The sequence below is a fragment of the Podarcis liolepis genome (assembly GCF_965112155.1).
Source record: "Podarcis liolepis genome assembly, chromosome: 3".
In the NCBI taxonomy this organism is placed as follows: domain Eukaryota; kingdom Metazoa; phylum Chordata; class Lepidosauria; order Squamata; family Lacertidae; genus Podarcis; species Podarcis liolepis.
Genome location: NC_139557.1, coordinates 105,607,697 through 105,629,962, shown reverse-complemented (window position 1 = coordinate 105,629,962; position 22,266 = coordinate 105,607,697). Strand labels below are relative to the sequence as shown.

The following is a 22,266-nucleotide window of genomic DNA, read 5'->3' as shown; positions in this document are numbered from 1 at the left end:
AAGTTACTTGTGTCTGTTGATTTCACCGAGTCTGCTCTTTCTTTATATCCTGCCTTTATCCCAAGAAGCTGTAGGTGATGATCATACGTCTCCCCATTATATCCTCACAACAGCAGCAACCCTGCGAGATAGGTTAGGCTTGAGAATTAAGGGACTGGCCCAGGATCACCCAGCAAACTTCATGCCCGAGTGGAGATTTGAACTCTAGTCTCCCAGGTCCTGGTCCAGGCCTCTTAACCGCTGCACCACCCTGGCTGCAGAGTATGATTTAGTTGTATACAGCCCTTAACTTGTTCCTCCGTCGCCTCCTGCAACGAGCCTCTTGCATTCACCCGTTGCTTTACAGCAGGGCCTTGTCAACTTGAATTTCAAGTTCTGCAGGTAAAAAGAAGCATTTTTGCAGTAGCTGCAGCCTAGTTGACCCAACCGTGTTGCCGTACTAAACCGCATTAGAAGCCTATGTCTTGACGGTTCACCAAGTCTCTTGCCTGCTGTGTTTTTACAGAGAGGGAGGCTCTCTTCTGCAAGACAGGGGTCACCTCCAGGCCTCTTGAGTCCTCTGGCTGCACTTCTCCACAACCTTCTCCTTTTGTATATGTGCGTGGGAAGAGCATGGCACTCCCTAGCCCATGGCGCAGCTCTCTCCGGTTCCCGCACAGCCGAAGCAAACACAATAGGCAGGCAATTAAGGGATCATCCCTTTTGCTCTGAAGGGCATGCGGCAAGAACCAGTGTTTAGGGTTGATTAAAAAGCCAGGCAGACTCTTTAACAAGAGCGTGCCTCAAAGCAGTACAGCACTGTTGCAGTGGAAGGTAGGTGGAAGCATCCAGAGTGGAAGCACACTCCTGCTCAAAAGGATCGCTGGTAGCAGAGTGGGGAAAGGCTTTGGCCTAAAGCTTTGTAGGGTAGGAGGTGAAGGTCAGGGTGCACCAGTGGACTTGATCTGTTGGAACCCCCAGGGGTCAAAATTGGCCCTTGTCACTCCCCACGCTACATCCCCCCATCCAACCAGTGATACCCCTCCACTGGCTCTTTTTTGCAGCCTCCTTGGGTGGGCGACGCCTGGGATAGCTCAGTTGGTAGAGCACAGGATTCGAGCCCCTTGTTTGGCAAAAGATTCTTGTATTGCAGGGGGATGAACTCAGTCACCCTTGGCTTCCCTTCCAACTCTACAATCCTATGATTGTATGTCTTTAGGCGCCTGGCAAAGACATTATTCTTTACCCAGGCCTTTGGCCTTTGCAATATGAGTGGACTGTCATTATGATTTTCTTCTCTGATTTTTTTTTTTTTATTATTATGCCACGTCGGTTATGTTTTTGATGTTATAATTGCCCTGGGATCTTCGGGAAAAGGGCAGTATATAAATTGAATAACAGCCATACCTTGGAAGTCGAATAGAATCTGTTCCAGAAGTCCATCTGACTTCCAAAACTTTCGGAAACAAAAGCGTGGCTTCTGATTGGCTGCAGGAGGTTCCTATCGGAAGCCCCGTCGGACGTTTGGCTTCCAAAAATAGTTTGCAAACCGGAACAGTCACTTCCAGGTTTGCAGCATTTAGGAGCCAAAACATTCAAGAAATAAGCTGTTCGATAACCAAGGTACTACTGTATTATTATTATTATTATTATTATTATTGCTGCTATAATAACAACAGCAAGAACACGTAGTAATGCTAGTAGTAGTTCACTAGAGCTGCCCTCCTAAAGGTGCCGTTCTGTGGTGCAGGTGTATTCTGTTTGCACAGAACCGTGCTCTGGAGCTACCTAGGGCGGTTCTGCTTACTGCCCCCCCCCCTTCTTGTCTGCTTCCTTTTGCAGGGTCCAAATTATGTCTAACAACTCTCTGGTAATCTATGACGTCACCAGTGAGGATTCCGGCAAGTATACGTGCATCGCCGGAAACAGCTGCAACATCAAGCATCACGAAGCTTTCCTCCACGTCGTGGGTAAGGGATGTTCGCATAATATGCCCGCTCAGCCACTTCACTCTGCAGAACTGGCACTGTTAAAGGCGAGCCACATACTACTCATTGCACATTTGTCAGAAATCAGTCTTGTAGTGCCTGTCGACCTTGGGAAGATCCTTTCACTGCGGCTGCTAAAAACATCTTTCTTTAGGCAAGCCTACCCATTTATAAATATGTGTGGAATGTTGACATAGGCTTTAAATGTCTATGCCTAATAAAGGATCTTGATTGATTGATTGATTGATTGATTGATTGACATAGGCTTTAATATGGTTTTTAAAAAATTTCATTGGTTTCAGTTATTTTTGTTTTGTTTTATTAATTTTCACAAAAATTATAAACAAACAAAACACACAAGCAAACATAAATCATAACCTTATTGAACATTGTTATTAACATTGTTAAGTGACTTCCTCGCTTCCCCTTGGTTGAATTTCCATGCATATCCTTAGAACGGCTTTCCAAATCCTAATTCTTATAAACCTAACTTGGTTCATTAACATCCTTATATCTTTTCAATTCAAAATTGTACATGTTAAACATCACTTATATAAATTCCTAAGCCAATGATTTCAGTTATTTTTGAATGTTTTAGAAGCTTTTTTAAAAATCCGTGTTATTGTTTTATTCTCTTTGCAAACTGCTCTGAGGGTTTTAAAGTACAGACAAGCAACATACAAATTTTATGAAATAAGTGTCCATTTCAGAGTGGTCAGGCAAATGTGTTTGGGGTGCAAAAAAGTGACTCTGTTTTTTGGCAAGACATATTCTTCATACTTGTGGTTGAAAAGGAGAAGGGCAGAATATTCTCGTGTCTGCATACTATGACACTTAACAGCATCACTAGGTGGTAGCCAACGTTGGACACAAAATACCCTACGCAGACTGGTTCTAACAACATCTGAAAAGAACCATTCAGCCTGCTCAAGAGGCAGCACATGCTGGCACAGCTGTCCTGATGAAGGGAGGGTTGTCGGGCTAATTCTGTACATTGCAAAGAAAAGCTAAGAGCATGCTTGGTTGCGGTATGTACTGTGGCATGTGGTGACCAGATGTGGCCGCTGTGATGTGGAGGCAGCATCGCAGGCCTCTGTTTCATGTCATGCCCTCCTTCTTGCTTCCAGACAAACCGGTGACAGAAAGGGAGGGTGCACCAAGCAGCCACACTCCCTACAAGATGATCCAGACCATCGGGCTGTCCGTTGGAGCTGCGGTGGCGTACATCATAATTGTCCTGGGCCTCATGTTTTACTGCAAGAAGAGGAGGAAGGCGAACAGGCTGAAGAAGCAGCCGGAGGGGGAGGAGCCAGAGATGGAGTGCTTGAATGGTAAGATGTTGGAACTTGAATCCCGGCCAGGAATGGGGAAACCTGCCTTCAGCTCAGGCTTCCTGGTTCAGAAGATGAATGAATTATTCCCCTTTGTTGTGGACAGATGCTTGGGCCTGCAATGGTTCCTTTTCAGGAAGCTAGCCTGAAGAACTGTCCAAGTTGATGTATAATAATAATAATAATAATAATAATAATAATAATACTCTGGGTGGCTCCCAATTGAGTATTAAAAACGATACAGCATTAAATATTAAAACTTCCCTAAACAGGGCTGCCTTCAGATGTCTTTTAAAAATAAGATAGCTGCTTATTTCTTTGACATCTGATGGGAGGGCGTTCCACAGGGCAGGCGCCACTACCAAGAAGGCCCTCTGAAATCATGCGGTGGCAGCGGGAGGCCCCATTAGCTAAAGTGGTACCTCAGGTTAAGAACGGACCCCCAGAATGAATTAAGTTCTTAACCCGAGGTACCACTGTAGTTGTTTATTTCCTGGACATCTGAAGGGAGGGTGTTCCACAGGGCAGGCGCCACTACCGAGAAGGCCCTCTGCCTGGTTCCCTGTAACCTCACTTCTCGCAATGAGGGAACCGCCTGAAGGCCCTCGGAGCTGGACCTCAGTGTCCGGGCTGAACAATGGGGGTGGAGATGCTCCTTCAGGTATACTGGGTCGAGGCCATTTAGGGCTTTAAAGGTCAGCACCAACACTTTGAATCGTGCTCGGAAACGTACTGGGAGCCAATGCAGATCTCCCAGGAACGGTGTTATGTGGTCCCGGCGGCCACTCCCAGTCACCAGTCTAGCTGCCGCATTCTGGATTAATTGCAGTTTCCGGGTCACCTTCAAAGATGGCCCCACGTAGAGCGCATTACAGTAGTCCAAGCGAGAGATAACTAGAGCATGCACCACTCTGGCGAGGCAGTCCGTGGGCAGGTAGGGTCTCAGCCTGCGTACCAGGTGGAACTGGTATCACACTGTGACAGAGCCTTCCCTCACTTGGGATGGTCCAAAGGATGTTGGACACCACAATTCCCAGCCAGTGCCAGCCAGCAGTTGTAGATTATGGGAGTTTTAGTGCAAAACACCTGGAGGACAGAGGACTTGGAAGGCCAGTCTAGGGATTATAGACAAAAACTAACATAATCTCCAGGAGTTCTTGAAAGATCTCAGATGTGACATTGCTCACCTCCTAACTTAATCCATAACTTGTACTCAAAATCTGCCTGGAAAGTAGATAACACTACTTGTTGTTGGGTTTGTTTTTTAATGGGGATCTGGGAGATTATAGGCAGTCAACTTAGCATCTGTCCCGGGTACCATATATTGGGAGAAAGTGGTATTAAAGGTGGAATGATGCAGAATATAGAAGTCTTGCTGAAGAAGTACTGGGTCCCGCAATGCTGGTTCCGAGTTCTTTGAGAGTGTCAATAAGCGTGTGGGTAGAGGTGATCTGGCTACATATTTGGCTTTCAAAATGCGCCTCACTGAAGGCTCCTAAGTAAACTTATGGGATAAAAGGGCAGGGTCTCTTATGGATGAATAACTTACTAAAGAAACAAAGAATAGGAATAAACTGACACTCCCAGAATCGAGGGGGGCTGAGGACGTGTGCTTCTTACCTTGTTAATAAGTTATTTGGAGATAGGGATGGGCGCTGAGGAGGCGACCAGATTTGCAGATGGTACTAGATTATTCAGGATCCTGAAAACTCAAGGAGATTGAGAAGAGCTCCAAAAGGACCTCTCTGAATCAGGTGAATAAGCAGAAAAATAAGTTCAAAATAATGCACATTGAGGCAAAACATATTCCTAACTTCACACTTCAGCATCGATAGGATCTGAAGCATGCTATTCTGTCGCTTTTGTGGAGAGAAACTTAGCAAAACACTTTTTAAAAATGGGAAGGAACTTCTATAAATTTGCTTTATTTAGAGGGGACATGATTTTAAATTACTTTGGGGCTGATGTTAGTAGGTTTTTGTAACTTTCCCTCCCAACGCTGATAATCACCTGCAGGAAATAATGTAGCTGTGCAGGGAGGGGGGGGGACTGTCTGCCTCTTTCTAAATTGCTCTCTCCTGCCTTTTGAGATGTTTACAATGTCGCCGCAGCCTTTTCTGTGCAAGGCAAACTTCATCTGCCGGGCTCCTCTTGAGAATGCAGGCGCTGCCCAGAATACTCTTATTAATCCGTCACTGCTGACTGCGGGACCTGCCTGCTGCTTTGACTGCTGAGGGGCTGTGATGAGTTCTGATCTCGACTACTGGAGGGTTATGAAATAACCACGAGGGGTATCCAGCAGGAGCCTCGAGTGATAGGCCAAACAGCAAGAGGGGCTAATCAAATTGCAGGAGCTGGAAGGCAGCCAGTTCTGTGCACTTAGCAGGCTCCTCTGAATTCTGTGGCAGCATCGCCCTCTAGCGACCAAGGAAAGCTGCTCTGTAGGGAAAATGGACTGTTCTGCCTTGAAATCGATCCCAAATTCTAGAAGGGTGGTTGCACTGAGTCCTTGCTACAGAAACAAAGTTTTCTGAGGGTGTGTGTGGCACAGATAATGATCTGTCTTGTGGAATGGGTTTGATAGGTGAGTGGAGCAACACACCTGCCCAATTCCCTTGCACAGTGCTGCTATAATAATAATAATAATAATAATAATAATAATAATAATAATAATAATTTATACCCTGCCCATCTGGCTAGGTTCCCCCAGCTCCCCAGCCACTCTGGGCAGCTCCTAACAGAATATTAATAGTAACAGTAAAAAAATCAAACATTAAAAACTTCCCTAAACAGGGCTGCCTTAAGATGTCTTCTGAATGTCAGGTAATTATTTATCTTTTTGACATCTGATGGGAGGGCGTTCCACAGGGCGGGTGCCACTACCAAGAAGGCCCTCTGCCTGGTTCCCTGTAACCTCACTTATCGCAGGGAGGGAACCGCCAGAAGGCTGGACCTTAGCGTCCGTGCTGGATGATGGGGGTGGAGACGCTCCTTCAGGTATACTGGGCCGAGGCCGTTTAGGGCTTTAAAGGTCAGCACTTTAGATGCCTGACAGCCATGTGATTGTTGGGTGCTTGGGAAACACAGTTTGCCAGCCCTATGCTTGGCAAAGCTGCTTTCTGCGGGGATCAGCTGCATGACTTGAGTTTCCCCATGGGGAACTCTGTTGCACAGCTACATCCCTGCTACCTTACATCTGATGTCACCTATGACATCAGGTGTGGGACAGGTTGGTGGTGCTTTAAGGGCTAAATAGGGACCCAAGCCAGGGCCAGATTTGGCTTGCGGGCTGAAGGTTCCTCACCCTGCCCTTGGGAATCCAGGGAGGAGTTCTTGCCTTCTCGTTCCCCTCTGCATTCACCCCACAGTGTTTCAGCTGCGCAGAGCTCTTCGGTTGCAATTAGCAGCCGCACAGCAGAACAGCGATTGGCCTCCTTTTATGGGGCTGCTGCGAACTGGGCTTTGCACCTTGCATGCACTTTGCAATCAATGCTTTTGTTTCCGGAGGCTCGTTAGCGCAGAGTTCCCCAGGAAGCGTTCTGATTCTTAAAAGCGGTCCTTTTTGACAAACCCGTTTCTCTTTCCAGGGGGCACTCTGCTGCAGAATGGCCAGACCACCGCTGAGATTCAGGAAGAAGTGGCCCTGACCAATCTTGGCAGCGGCTCTGCAGTCAGCAAGAGGCACAGTGCCAGCGACAAGATGCACTTTCCCCGCACTAACTTGCAGACAATCACTACCTTAGGTAATGGTAACAATGTTAGTTTCTGTTTGCCACTGTGCAGTGCTTTGGAGTCACAAGACTCTGTTTTGCATTCCACACATTCCAGGCTGTTGGAAGTCAGACAGGAGATGGATGTGACACTACTGGTTTCCTGTTCTTTTGTTGTTCAGTTGCTCTCTGCTTTCACAGAGAGAGGATGTATTTCTTTTCTGTCTGCGTAGCTTAGTAATAAAGCCTAGCAATGTAGCCCAAACTTCTCATCTCTTCCCTGTGCTGGAAACTCTGCTGAATGGGGGATGTGCCTGGAGCCTTATCAGAGGCTCAGGTTGTTAATTATCGTCGGAGGGCGATTCCGTCACTCTGTCAAACGCAGATTCCGACAAACAATCCTGCTTTGCATGTGCTTGCTGGTGACCTCAACTATTTCCCCCTAGAGTTTGACCACTTGACATTTGCTTTCCGCCACTTAACTAACACCGCACACTATAGGTGTAAAGTATCATGTAGCTATTTGGGACCATGGGTAAATAGGTCAACGGTATTCCGTGCAGGACATACGAAGGTCTTGTGCAGTACATTGTGTTGGTTTATCTCCCCGCTTGCCACGAGAACCTCAGCAAAGGTTGTCCTCTTCTTCCAGGGAAGGGCGAGTTTGGAGAAGTCTTCCTGGCCAAGGCCAAAGGCATCGAGGACAACGAAACCGAAGTGCTTGTTTTGGTCAAGAGCCTTCAAACGAGGGATGAGCAGCTGCAGCTGGACTTCAGGCGAGAGTTCGAGATGTTTGGCAAGCTGAACCACAGCAATGTGGTGCGGTTGCTGGGCCTTTGCCGGGAAGCTGAGCCTCACTATATGGTTCTGGAATATGTGGATCTGGTAAGAAGCCCCTCTGGGACTGTCAAATCTTTGTAGGAGCTTTATGGCAGGCAGCCTGGCCTTGAAATCGGGCCAACATCTCTCTCCTGCCAAAGGCGTTTTACTGAGGCCCGGCATGGTGTGGTGGTTATCAGGCCTTAGGAGACCAGGGTTCAAATGCCCGTTCAGCCACGAAGCTGGTTGGGTGATGTGGAGCCAATCACAGTCTCTTTTAAGTCCAACCTGCCTTGCAAGAGGTGAACCATGTACAACACCTTGATTTCCTCTGTGGTATAATTGAAAATTCAGGGACGCGGGTGGCGCTGTGGGTTAAACCACAGAGCCTAGGACTTGCCGATCAGAAGGTCGGCGGTTCAAATCCCCGCGACGGGGTGAGCTCCCGTTGCTCGGTCCCTGCTCCTGCCAACCTAGCAGTTCGAAAGCACATCAAAGTGCAAGTAGATAAATAGGTACCCCTCCGGCGGGAAGGTAAACGGCGTTTCCGTGCGCTGCTCTGGTTCGCCAGAAGCGGCTTAGTCATGTTGGCCACATGACCCGGAAGCTGTACGCCGGCTCCCTCGGCCAATAAAGCGAGATGAGCGCCGCAACCCCAGAGTCTGCCACGACTGGACCTAACGGTCAGGGGTCCCTTTACCTTTATAATTGAAATAAATAGATTATACTTTGACTGATGCTAAAAGGCCCGTTAACTAGGGGAATTGCCACAATGAAAACAGTGGGATGCTCCTAGGATACTGCTGAGAATTGAAGGTCTTGGATAAAGCAGGAGATGGCTGCTTGTTAGACATCTCTTTGAGAGGCAGATGAACATTGGGTGGCCCTTAACTGCTTTCTAGTTTGGGGGCAAACGCCAGCAGCTTATGTAGAAATGCCAGCCGCTTGCATTGGAGGTGACTGCATAGATTTCAGTCTCCAAAATGGATGGCGTGACAAGGGAGTCTGGATTCTATACAGGGCAATATTACTTTGTAAGTGAAGGGAATGTATATATAATCATTCACCCACTTCTTGAAGTTTCCTGAAGCAGAAGGAGATAGCAGTGAGATAAATGATTGCAAAGCAAATGAGATGAGGAGGAGGAGGAATACGATGACGTTAATGGAGGATAATATTTGGGTTCGTAGGGCGTATTCCAGATTATATATGGATGTAGAAACATGGGACACTATTTTATCCCGAGCCCAGACCATTGATCCACCTTAGCACTGTCTCCATGGACTGGCATCATCTTTCTGGGTTTTCCGGCAAAGGACTGCTCCTGCCCTACCTTGAGATGCCAGGTGCTCACACCTGAGACCACCTGCATGTGAAGCAGAGATAGTTGCAGCCACATGGAAGTAATCTCTCTCACTCACACACTCGGTTGGTTTTGTGCTCTCCTGGTAGCACCAGAGAAGACGCTGCCGCTTTTGCCTGGGCAGATGAGGCCATCCCTGTCATCGTCCTTCCTGCCTTTCGGTGCTATGTGCATGCAGTTCTGAAAACAGCAACTTCCTTTTCTTTCCTGGCAGGGAGATCTGAAGCAGTTCCTCCGGATTTCCAGGACTAAAGATGAGAAGCTCAAGCCTCAGCCCATCAGCACCAAGCAGAAGGTGAAGTGGGAACTTTGCACCACCAATTTCCCCTGGGGGAACTTTGCACCAATTTCCCTGAGGCAGTTTTATGCTTCAGCCAACAGCCCAGGGAGGAGGGAACAAGGCACAGCTGTTTAATTCAGTGGTTTTGGTCTAAATGGTTGGCATGACATATAGGCTACAACCTTAAATCCCCCTTCCAATCCAGGTGTATTTTATCAATGAAATTACTCAATTGCCCTTCACTGCAAGGTCAACAATAGAATCTACTATTATAAAAAAACAAGATAAAAGCATTACAGTACAATGAGAAAACACATAAAGTAGTGTTTTCTTTATATACATTTTTATTAATTTTTTAACATATCATTTCCAACAGCCATTTAACATATCTTCTTATCTTATACAATGTTTTAGACTTCTGTCAACAACCTCTGAAGATTTCCCGTTCTTTATCACTTATTCTGCATTTCTGAATTTCTCTATTACTTTTAATTATCATTAACTAATAATTCTCTTCATAATCTTCCTTGCAATATTTCATATAATCCTCCTTACAGAACTCCTTGCAGTCCTACTAGCGTAATCTGCTTATTACGATTGCTTTTCAAATAGTTCAAATATTTACTCCAGTCTTCTATGAATCTCTGGTCCCGTGGGTTTGGAATCCTTCCTGTTAATTTATCTAATTCTGCATAGTCCATTAATTTCATTTGCCATTCTTCTTTCATTGGTAATTCTTCTTGCTTCCATTTTTGTGCCAAATAAAGCAGTGGCTTTCAACCGGTGTGCTGTGGCACCCTGGGCTGCCTTGAATGATGCCAGGGGTGCCACATGCAACACTGGCCTCTGTCTCTCTCTTTCCTTCCCTCCCTTCTCTGATGCCCTCTTATGTCTCTTCCTCCCAGAGGCTTGCACAGCTGTTTGTTGCAGCAGCCCTGGCTACAAGCTCAGCAGGCGAATGATGCCTCTGGGGCTGGCCAGGGGGTGCTCCCCAGGCCTCTGTGGGGCAGTGTGAGGAGGCACCCCTCCCTCTGGCAGCTCAGAGACCAGGGGCAGCAGCTGCGGCTGCCCTGAGGACTCCCAAGGAGAGCGAAGAGGAGAGGAGGCTGAGGGAACACTCCCCGAGGGAGGGGGTTCGAAAAAGGGGGAGAGGCTGCAGGCAAGGGGCGACAGAACTGGACGACTCCTGAGCCCCACAGTTGTGGCCACAGAAAGAATGTACAATGGTACCTTGGGTTACAGACACTTCAGGTTACAGACTCCACTAACCCAGAAATAGTTAAGAACTTTGCTTCAGGATGAGAACAGAAATCGTGCGGCAGCGGCGGGAGGCCCCATTAGCTAAAGCGGTACCTCAGGTTAAGAACAGTTTCAGGTTAAGAACGGTCCTCCAGAACGAATTAAGTTCTTAACCCAAGGTACCACTGTAGTTGGTCAAGGGTGCCGTGGGCCCCAAAAGGTTGAAAACCTCTGGCATAAAGCATTCCAGATGACTTGATTACATTTTGACAGTGCTGGTCTTTTTCCAAACAGGTGTCCTTCTGCTGCCAGGTGGCCCTGGGGATGGAGCACATGTCCAACAGCAGATTCGTGCACAAAGACCTGGCAGCTCGGAACTGCCTTGTCAGCGCACAAAGGCAGGTGAAGGTGTCCAGCCTGAGCCTCAGCAAGGATGTTTACAGCAGGTAAAGAGAGACTGCTGCACCTCCCTGGGCTGGTCTGAATGCGGCACACTTGGGGGTTTTTAGGGGCCAGAGAACTGACCTGTCCTTTTGCTTCCTTACGAGCAGCGAGTACTATCACTACCACCAAGCCAGGATCCCTCTCCGCTGGATGCCCCCTGAAGCCGTCTTGGAAGACGAGTTCTCCACCAAGTCTGACGTCTGGTCCTTTGGGGTCGTCATGTGGGAAATATTCACGCTGGGGGATATGCCCCATTCCAAGCTGGCAGATGAAGAGGTGCTGTCAGGTACGTACGTCCCCACTGGTGCCTATTCCCCGGGAATAATAATAATACTAATAATTTATTATTTATAGCCCGCCCATCTGGTTGGGTTTCCCCAGTCACTCTGGGCAGCTTCCAACAGAATATTAAAAACACGATAAAACATCAGACATTAAAAGCTTCCCTAAACAGGGATGCCTTCAGGTGTCTTCTAAAAGTCAGATACAGTGGTACCTCAGGTTACAGATGCTTCAGACTCCTTTAACCCAGAAATAGTACCTCAGGTTAAGAACTTTGCTTCAGGATGAGAACAGAAATCACGTGGCAGCAACGGGAGACCCCATTAGCTAAAGTGCTACCTCAGGTTAAGAACGGACCTCCAGAACGAATTAAGTTCTTAACCCGAGGTACCACTGTAGTTGTTTATTTCCTGGACACCTGAAGGGAGGGTGTTCCACAGGGCGGGCGCCACTACCGAGAAGGCCCTCTGCCTGGTTCCCTGTGACCTCACTTCTCGCAGTGAGGGAACTGCCTGAAGGCCCTTGGTGCTGGACCTCATTATCCAGGCTGAACGATGGGCGTGTAGATGCTCCTTCAGATATACTAGACCGAGGCCGCTTAGGGCTTTAAAGGTCAGCGCCAACAGTTTGAATTGTGCTCGGAAACGTACTGGGAGCCAATGTAGGTCTTTCAGGACCGGTGTTATGTGGTCTCGGCGGCCGCTCCCAGTCACCAGTCTGGCTGCCGCATTCTGGAATAATTGTAGCTTCCAGGTAGCCCCACGTAGAGTGCATTGCAGTGGTCCAAGCAGGAGATAACCAGAGTACGCACCACTCTGCAGTTCTTTGAAATTACTGTAACCTTTACAAGAGTCTCAGTGCTGAGTTTCCATAGTGTGTGCCCCTTGCTAAGGGCTGGCCCAGCTGTCCCCTGTGTCCTCAGCCTCCTCTTTTTCTCTCTTCAGGTTTACAATCTGGGAAGATGAAGCTTCCCCACCCAGAGGGCTGCCCCTCCAAGCTCTACAAGGTGATGCAGCGCTGCTGGGCTCCCAGCCCGAAGGACCGCCCGTCTTTCAGCGAGATCGCCAACATGCTGGGAGAGAACCCGTCCGAAAGCAAGGCCTGAGCAGGGAGGTGCTGCCCGCCCTCCTCTAGCCGGGGTTGGGACACAGCGGGAGCCTGGCTTTTGGCATTTTGACTGTTACAGACTCCTCAAACCGGGACCTAAGAGTCGAAACCCAAAGGGACCACGGGATTTTTACACGCAGCGCCCATGCGGAGGGTCACAGACGCAGCGGTCCTGAAGGCCTCTCTTTTTCTACCACCCACCCCTCTTCCCTTGCGCCCAACCAGACTGCGCTCCTCCAGGTTCTACCTCCGATAATCCGCAGGGCTAGTTGGAAACAACGACGTCCCAGAGATGAAGGGGAATCTGGGAGCTGCCGCGGGCCAGTCACAAAAAGAGAGTCTCTGTGGTGATTCCTCTGTCTCGGGACATCTATCCTTTTCTCCCTCCCCTTGAACAAAACCCCTTTGGGGAATCCTTTTTAGCGAAAAGCACAGCCACGTTCCTTCCAGGAGCTAGAAAGTGTCTTAACATTGGGGGGGGGGGGAGTGCAGCATGCTGGGGGCTTTTCTGTGCTGCTGTGCAGCCCACAAGGTTTTTTCTTGGGGGGGGGGTAAGCACTGGGAAGAAGTCTAAAGTAAGCCCTGAGCAACGCCCAGGGGGAGGCTGTCTGATTCTGTATTTGCAGCAAAACCGTGTCCCAGCGCCTGCCCAGGTCCACCTTGTGGGTTTGGCATTTCTTGCTGCCTTGATTTATATTTCTCAGTGCAATGGCTTCAGCAGCAGGTACTCCCAACCCTGTGCTTCGGTCATTTTCAAACCCCTCCTTCCCCAGCCTTCTGCCATATCAGTTGAGCTGACCTAGGAGGCTTTAGAAGGCAACTAGCCCCAGCTCCACTCCCTGGGCTGTACGGCTTATCTGAACAGGGTCCAGCAGCTTTTTTGTGTGGCCATATTACCCCCGCCATTTTCTTGGGAGGTTGCCCCCTTGCACAGAATCTGGTGTCCCACCCACCCTGGAAAAGAGACCCCCCCCTTCCTTGCCCCTCACGCGCAGTCCTTTTCTTTCATCCGGCGAGGAACCTGTATATTTATTAAGCAGTCCTTCCACCTCTCTTCTCCTCGTGTCGTCCATCTTGTCAGGCCTTCTGGCACCTCCCTGCGTATCCAAAAAAACAGAGCAAAGAACACTTAAGTGCCTGGCATATGAAGGAGATTTCTCACTAGCTTTCCTGACTATCCAATGCCGCCTTTTTATATGATTATTTGGGGCAATGTTTGTTTTCCTTTCTTACGTTTTTTTAAAAAAAGTTGACACCTCTCAGCCTTAGTAATTTTTTTATATATATTATTACTGGAATTGCAGCCTAGAGTCATTTTTTTTTTTTTTTAGTTTCAGTTTGCTTAAGCGGAGGGGTAGAACAGCCAACAGGTGTTCTTTTTTAAAAACAAATAATATGCTGCTCTCAATAAAGAGTCCCTCACTTTTTAAAAAAACCCATAAGACCACTCCTGTATTGCTTTTCTCTGCTTCCTCCCCACCCACCCTTCCCCACCCCTAGGTGGTTCCTGCTGTCAAGAATAAAGTTATATTTTATTTGAGGCTCCAAGGAAGTCTGGTTGGGTGGAAACTCTCAGCTTGCACAAAGTGACCAAGAATCGCTGTGTTATTTGGCAAGACGCAAAGAGCACCGTTCATCTCCTCATCAGCAACATACCTTTAGTTACCAGATCTGTTTGTTTGTTGAAATTAAAGCGTTGTCTCTGTCGGGGAAGGGCCATAATTCAGTGCTAGAGCATTTCCTTTGCGTGCGAAAGGTCCTAGTGTCATTCTCTGGCATATGCAGGGAGACCTGGAGAGTCACTTACCTGAAACCTTAGAGAACAGCTTCCGGTAGGCAATACTAATTGGGTGGCCCATTTGGTCTGACTCTTCCAAGATGGAAGAAAAGAGATTCTGACGAAACATCAAGAAGAACTTTCTGACGGTAAGAACGGTTAGATAGTGGGACGGACTCCCTCGGGAGGCAATGGGTTCTCCTTAGAGGTTTTTAAACAGGTTGGATTGCCATTCGTTGGGGATTCTTTAGCAGCGATTGCAAGGGGTTGGACTCGATGGCCCTCGGGATCCCTTACTGTTCTATTCGCTCAGGTTTATCTGCAGAAGATCAGGAGGGAGAACGTTGCCTTTGGCAGCTTGTAAGAGATATATATCACTGCGCAGCCTTCTCTCGACGACAGAATACACAAAGAGATTAGTTTTAAAATTCAGGAATCAGAAATGAAGTTCTTTTCTCTCGTCTAACGTCAAAGCATGTTACCAATAAAGCATATTTTTAGAGCAATTCATTTCATTTCCCTGGACATTTTCGAATGAAGAACTGAACGCATTAGTACAGATTGTACATATGCAAAGTGCCTTTCCCCTCTAGATGTAGTTGGGTGAGCCGTAAAAAGTTTTATCAAATCCTCTCCCGCAAGGAAGAACTATCCCCTCTTATCTCCACCTCTCCCTAAAACACAGATTAACCTACAGAATCAATTGAGGCTACCATTATTGCTCTCTAAACTTCAATTCAGCTGCGCAGTTCCAAGTTTGGGATCTGCGTCATCTGAATAAATCGGCTCTACCGTTTTCTATCACTAGTTAGCATGGACCCATGAAGATAATAGTACCATGGAAATCTCTCGTTTCTTATGTTGTAAACCACCCTGAGATCTGCATTTGAAGGGTGGTATACAAATTTAATTACCGTATATTTTGCTCTAGAAGACTCACCTTTTCCCTCCTAAAAAGTAAGGGGAAATGTGTGTGCGTCTTATGGAGCGAATGCAGGCTGTGCAGCTATCCCAGAAGCCAGAACAGCAAGAGGGATTGCTGCTTTCACTGTGCAGCGATCCCTCTTGCTGTTCTGGCTTCTGAGATTCAGGATATTTTTTTTCTTGTTTTCCTCCTCCAAAAACTAGGTGCGTCTTGTGGTCTGGTGCGTCTTATAGAGCGAAAAATACGGTGATAATAAATCATCATTGGTATTGTATAGATTTTTTTCTTTCTTTTAAAAACCACATACAAAGCTAGCAGGCACACCAACTCCTAGGGGCCAAGGCTGGGGCAGTTTCGCCACCCCCCAATGTATTTTTTGAAGTGGCTGGCCCCCCTCAGTATTCGGGGGGGGTTCGTCTCTGCCCCCTGGCTCCTCACAGTGTCGCGTGCATGACGTCACTGAAAGACAGCGGCTGTCCCAAGGTCACCCGGTGAGCTTCATGGCTGGGGGCACGGGATTTGAACCCGGATCTCCCCAGTCCTAGCCTAATTGCCACACCAGACTGTCTCTCACATATAACAAGAGGTGCAGCTACCAAGAAGACCATGTCTCAAGCAGCCACACACTTTACCTCAGGCAGCGGACTTTGATGGGTGCATGACAAGATTTAATCAATCCACTCCGAGAGAACTCTGATAATGTTATTCCTGTTCTGGTAACGTTTGGGCTAAAAGTACACGCCGTACCAATTTAAAACTCTTTTAAAAATATGTCGTTTCAAATTCCCCATAGCAGCTTCAGTTTAATTCCTCTAATCCCAGATTTCTGACAACAGCAACAAAAGCCTTAACTTTCCTCTGAAATCCATGGGGAGAGAGGAAGCACAGATGGAGCTAACTTAAGAAGGGAAATCCAGAGACTCAAAACACACCAGCAGAGATGGCCCTGCTATATTTAGGGAAAAACTGAGCACAGGGCTGATTGCCCAGGCATTTGGAAGGGGCTGTGCAAGGGACTTTGATGGATGTCAATCACCTAGTGCCGGCAGAAATGGCTGGTCCAGTTGGTCAAGAAGTCCCCAGCCTTTGCCCTCTTGCAGCAAGAACACAAAACAACAACAACACTGACTTTTTTAGGTTTGGAAAGTTGTTAGGAAAAATGCATCAAAATATTTTGGATGGATGAATGACTTGTGGGAGGATTTTTAACCACCTCACAAGCATATTGGGATGGATGCTAATTGCTGTTTTAACTGTCCTATAAGCCAGAACAAATGTTCAGACCAGATATAGTCTAATGATTGTGTAAACCCCTTTGCTACAACAGCTCCACCGGATCTGTCAGCTTATTTCCAGGCACAATTCAAAGTTCTGGTTATGACTTATAAAGCCCTACATGGCTTAGATCCAAGCTATCTGGAAGACCGTATCCCCTCATAAGAACTTACTCTGGTTTTGAGATCTTTGGGAGTGGTCCTTCTCTCAGTCCCACCACCCTCGCAAGCATGCTTGGTAGGGATGTGAGAGAGAGCCTTCTTGGTGGTAGCTCCCAGATTGTGGAACTTCATCCCTAGAGAAGCTAGACTGGCTCCCTGCTTGCTGTCCTACCAGCAGGTGAAAACATTCTATTAAGACTACATTTAATGAGGGGGTTGGTGCCAAGCAGTTTCTACTGTAATTGTTTTTATGGTTTTAATAGATAGATAGATAGATTTAATTCTTTCAGTGTTCAATTGCTTTTTAAAAATTTATTTTTCTATGTTTTTAGCAGCTTTTGTTTTTATCTGCAAGCCGTCCTGAGTGCCATCAGGGAAAATGAGGGTATGAATAAGTATACAATAAAAACAACTATAATAAGCTTTGTATTATAAGCAAATCAGGATGACCTAAATTAACAAGTTGTCCAGAGGGCAGAAACTTTTAAAAAACAAGTAAGAAGCTGCTGAGGTTCTTATGATGCTGCACTTAATAGTTTTAATTTCTTCCAGGCGATTTTTCTTCAATTTGCAGTGTTGTGCTGGGAGAAGAGAAAACCCAAAAACTTTTTCTTTTGTTTTCTTTTCTTCTCTTCTCTTCTCTTCTCTTCTCTTCTCTTCTCTTCTTTTCTTTTCTTTTCTTTTTAAATGCTGAATTTCAGTTATTTTCTACATAGCTTTATTTGACCTCTGATTCATATAAGCAAGCCCAGAGATAATTATTTTCACTGAGAGTCTTACCTTTTGGGTGCCATTCCTCCAATCACCACTGGAGGGTACTGTGTTGTAGGAGAACACCTAGTCTAGGGAAGTTATCTAGGACAGCTTATAATTGAGAATTTATCCTGATTTCTTTGCAAGCAAACTAGGTGACGTTCAGACCTGTTTGCAGAGAGGCTAGGTGACACTTTATCAAAGCAAGCATTAACTGTCGCTTTCTATCTGACATCCCTTTCCGTTCCCCCAAAAGTCCATTTTTTTGGGGGGGGGTGTTGTTGCACAAGACCTCTCAGTCAGTTGCACAACCCGATTTTGCAGATATTCCGTTGAATCCCACCCAAAAGCTGTGATAGTCTAAAGGTCCAGTTGTATAAGGTATTACAATTTGCTGATCTCCCCATCTGTGTGATTTCTTGAGAAGGATACGTCGTTTTCTTAATCTGCTCTGGCTTTACGGTGAGCTTTGGAGACCTAATAAAAAAATTCCTTCCAGTAGCACCTTAAAGACCAACTAAGTTAGTTCTTGGTATGAGCTTTCGTGTGCATGCACACTTCTTCAGATACACTTCTTCAGATACTTCTTCTTCTTCAGTGTATCTGAAGAAGTGTGCATGCACACGAAAGCTCATACCAAGAACTAACTTAGTTGGTCTTTAAGGTGCTACTGGAAGGAATTTTTTTATTTTGACTATGGCAGACCAACACGGCTACCTATCTGTAACTTTGGAGACCTGTTTGTTTCCAATCTTCTTTTAGCCGAAATGCCTTTTAGTTGGGAAAATTTGAGCTAGTTTCAGATTATTACTGGTTATTTTACTGCTGTTTAAATGACATTTTTTATAGATTAGCTGGACTTTTGAGTGGTGTGTGTTTTTAAGGACTGTTTTATATTATGGCGTCATATCTGATATCATTATTATTATTTTATTTATAGTTTTATTGTTATGTAAACTGGCTTGAGAGAGCTGTCTTCCTTTTGCCCTGCAAGGCATCTTAAAAGTACTTTGAGAAACAACAACAGAAGAAAACAGCCAGCCCCCCCTCCCACTACCTTTAGCCAGTATGATCAAAATGTCAATCAAAATGTCTTAAAGGAAAAATGTGCTAGATACGGGATCTACCAGGGATGTGATTTTTCTCATGTGCGTATGAGACACAAGGAGCCCTATCTAAGGTATAGATCTTTTTTGGAATGGTGCAAATATACAAGAGTTGTATCATCATCATCATCATTTATTATTTATACCACGCCCATCTGGCTGGGTTTCCCCAGCCGCTCTGGGTGGCTTCCAACAAAATATTAAAAATACAAGAAAACATTAGAGATTAAAAACTTCCCTAAACAGGGCTGCCTTCAGATGTCTTCTAAAAGTCAGATAGTTGTTTTGTTCCTGGACATCTGATGGGAGGGCGTTCCACAGGGCGGGTGCCACTACCGAGAAGGCCCTCTGCCTGGTTCCCTGTATAACCTCACTTCTCGCAGTGAGGGAACCGCCAGAAGGCCCTCAGAGCTGGACCTCAGTGTCCAGGCTGAACGATGGGGGTGGAGACACTCCTTCAGGTATACAGAACCAAGGCCGTTTAGGGCTTTAAAGGTCAGCACCAAGATTTTGAATTGTGCTCGGAAACGTACTGGGAGCCAATGTAGGTCTTTCAAGACCGGTGTTATGTGGTCTCTGTGGCCGCTTTGTTTTGGTGCCAACTCTTGGGGAGGGGAGTTCAATGGCATTTCCTAGTGTTGTCAGTGAGTCTCCAGCATGGAGGGATGTAAGAAGAGAGGGGGGTCCCTCTGAAGGTTTGGTATTGGCAAGGTTTGTGGATGACACCAAATTAAATACTTCTACTATATGTAGGCTATAGAAGCTGTAATATATTGCTGAGGGTGCCAGGAGAAGAGAAGGGAAGAGAAGAGAAGAGAAGAGAAGAGAAGAGAAGAGAAGAGAAGAGAAGAGAAGAGAAGAGAAGAGGAGAGGGAAGCAAGTCTATGACCACCAGTTATGTCTATGTCTCATCCAGAAAGTATAGCCAGAGACATTTTGGCAAATTAAAAAAAATCAACCCAGACAGAAATTGTACCCCTGAAAAAGAGGACATGTCCTGGAAAAAGAGGACACATGGCAACCCTTGTGAGGAGTTCCAAAGAAGTACAGTGGTACCACTGGTTACATACGCTTCAGGTTACAGACTCTGCTAACCCAGAAATAGTGATTCAGGTTAAGAACTTTGCTTCAGGATGAGAACAGAAATTGTGCTCTGGCGGCGCAGCAGCAGCAGGAGGCCCCATTAGCTAAAGTGGTGCTTCAGGCTAAGAACAGTTTCAGGTTAAGAACAGACCTCCAGAACGAATTAAGTACTTAACCCAAGGTACCACTGTATGTCCAAACTAAATGAATGGGCATTAAAATTGCAAATGGAGTTCAGTGTATGCAAGTGTGATGTGGAGCAGAAAAGTAAATAAATCCAGTTTCTCACTTACGCTTCTGGAATCTGGACTTGCAGAGACTGACCAAGAGTGAGACCTTGGGGTTGTCTGTGGATATAGCTTGATGAAGAAGTTGACTTAAGTGTGTGGCAGCTGTGCAAAAGGCAAATTCAATGTTAGGAGTCCTTAGGAAAGGAATGAAAAACTGCAAACGACGTAGCGCAGTTATGCAGATCTATGGTGCGACCATACTTGGAATCGTGCGTGTACAGTTCTGATTGCCACACCTCAAAAAAGGTACTCTAGAGCTGAGGAAGTTGCAGAAAAGGGCAACTAAATTGGGGCTGGAGCAGCTCCTCCGTGAGGTGTCAATATCGGGGGCTTTGAGCTTTACAAACTGTGAGCAAGAGAGAGAAAATAAAGGTGTATAACATGGTGCGTGGATGGGATAACTAAAGGGAAAATGTATTACTGTGGTACCTTGGTTCTTAAACGCTGAAAACCAGGAAGTGTTTCAGTTTTCAAATGTTTTTTGGAAGCCGAACGTCTGATGCGGCTGTCAGCTGTTGTTTCCAGGGCGCCTGCACCAATCAGAAGCTGCGCCTTGGTTTTCAAACATTTCGGAAGTCAAATGGACTTACGGAACGGATTAAGTTTGGCTCTTTTGTTTTTGCTAATAATTTTGCGTTTTTGTTTTTGAGGCTTTTCCAGTTAATTTGTTTTTGTGACTTGTGTGGAACCCAGTTCAGGTACTGATTGGTTGGTTGGTTGGTTGGTTGGTTGATTGATTGTGTGACTGTGGAAATGGATAAAAGCCTCCCATCCAAACAACGACTATCATCAGTGCACGTAAGAAAAAAATGTAATTTTATTTTTTATCATCTACAGTACTGTCTTATTTATTTTATAGTACGGTACATTGATTATTATTGGGACGCTGGTGGCGCTGTGGTCTAAACCACAGAGCCTAGGGCTTGCCGATCAAAAGGTCAGCGGTTCAAATCCCCGCGACCGGATGAGCTCCCATTGTTTGGTCCCTGCTCCTGTCAACCTAGCAGTTAGAAAGCACATCAAAGTGCAAGTAGATAAATAGGTACCGCTCCGGCAGGAAGGTAAACAGCATTTCTGTGTGTTGCTCTGGTTCGCCAGAAGCGGCTTAGTCACGCTGGCCACATGACCCGGAAGCTGTACGCTGGCTCCCTCGGCCAATAAAGCAAGATGAGCGCCACAACCCCTGAGTCATTTGCAACTGGATCTAACGGTCAGACGTCCCTTTACCTTTACATTGATTATTGCTTTCAATTTTTGGATCACTGGTCTCATCTGATGGTAAAATCCATGTTAAATGGCTGTTTTAGGGGTTGTTTTTAAAAGTCTGGAACGGATTAATTTGTTTTGCGTTACTTTCTATGGGAAAGCATGCCTTGATTTTGGAACGCTTTGGTTTTGGAACGGACTTCTGGAACAGATTGAGTTTGAGAACCAAGGTACCACTGTAACACCCTTCAAGCAAATCAAGAGCAAATGCTCTTTATTGTACAGCTGCCCAGATCAGATGCTCAATAAAAACCAGATATGATCTAACCCCAGCGTAAATGTTGCGCAAACAAATCAGGATGAATACTCAAGAAACAGGCTTGCCTAGAGCGCCCCACAGAAGCTGCTCCAAGTGGCTTTTCCAAAGATGCAGGTAAGTTCTAAACTGGTCCAGGGAGCAGACTCTAGAACTTTGGAGACTGCTTTGAAGTCACTGGTTGAAAGGTGCCACCCATTCTGATTCTGTGGAAAACCAAAAACAGATCCATTGTGCTTGAATGCCCAGCCCTCCTGTTTGCAGGTTAGCCTTCTGGAGAAGAGAAGCGAGATCCACACTTTCATTGTTCCTTGCCAAGGACATCTCTTCCGGCAGAGGCCTGTCCTGCCCGCATTTCCATGGCAGCAGAGCCACAGAAGGCAGCAGGAAACAATATTGCGAAATAAATTTAGTATCCTGCATAGTGACAGATTCTGTGGCGCTCTTGACAGTTGCTGTGGGAACCGGATCTTGAAAACTCATGAGATTCATGCACAAAAATCGAGGGTGAACTGGAAAAGGCTGCGATTCCAGGCTAGGGGGCCATTTCAAGACCAGGCCAACTTTTAGGGAAATGCATTGGCTCCGGTTGGCCGTAGAACTGACCCTCTCCTGTGATGCTGTGTTCTCTTTACACAGGGGCGGAGCAAGGTGGCTGTGGCCCGCCCCTGGTGTCGCCTCCGAGGGGGGTGACAAAATACTGTGCGGCACTCAACGTCTGTGAGAGACGCTGTTGGTTAGGCCCTCAGCCATAGGGCAGCAGACTCCTCGCCGCAAGGCACATGATCCCCTCAAAAAATGCTCAACAACTTTGGCTCCCCCAAAACAGCTC

The 22,266-nt window shown here is 46.5% G+C and overlaps 1 protein-coding gene and 1 long non-coding RNA gene across 2 annotated transcripts in view; one reads left to right on the top strand and one right to left on the bottom strand.

The window, feature by feature from the left end:
* Window positions 1-13,977, top strand: part of PTK7 (protein tyrosine kinase 7 (inactive)) — a 101,086-nt gene extending 87,109 nt beyond the window's left edge. The window contains exons 13-20 of the mRNA XM_083494188.1: window positions 1,822-1,949; window positions 3,095-3,298; window positions 6,886-7,041; window positions 7,661-7,893; window positions 9,405-9,485; window positions 11,004-11,155; window positions 11,261-11,439; window positions 12,380-13,977. Of these exons, the coding sequence (XP_083350314.1) occupies window positions 1,822-1,949; window positions 3,095-3,298; window positions 6,886-7,041; window positions 7,661-7,893; window positions 9,405-9,485; window positions 11,004-11,155; window positions 11,261-11,439; window positions 12,380-12,540 (1,294 nt within the window). The 3' untranslated portion in view covers window positions 12,541-13,977. The remainder of the gene's footprint in view (window positions 1-1,821; window positions 1,950-3,094; window positions 3,299-6,885; window positions 7,042-7,660; window positions 7,894-9,404; window positions 9,486-11,003; window positions 11,156-11,260; window positions 11,440-12,379) is intronic.
* LOC310703018 overlaps window positions 1-22,266 on the bottom strand; it is a 429,179-nt gene that overhangs the window by 121,176 nt on the left and 285,737 nt on the right. The gene's annotated exons all lie outside the window — the stretch shown is intronic.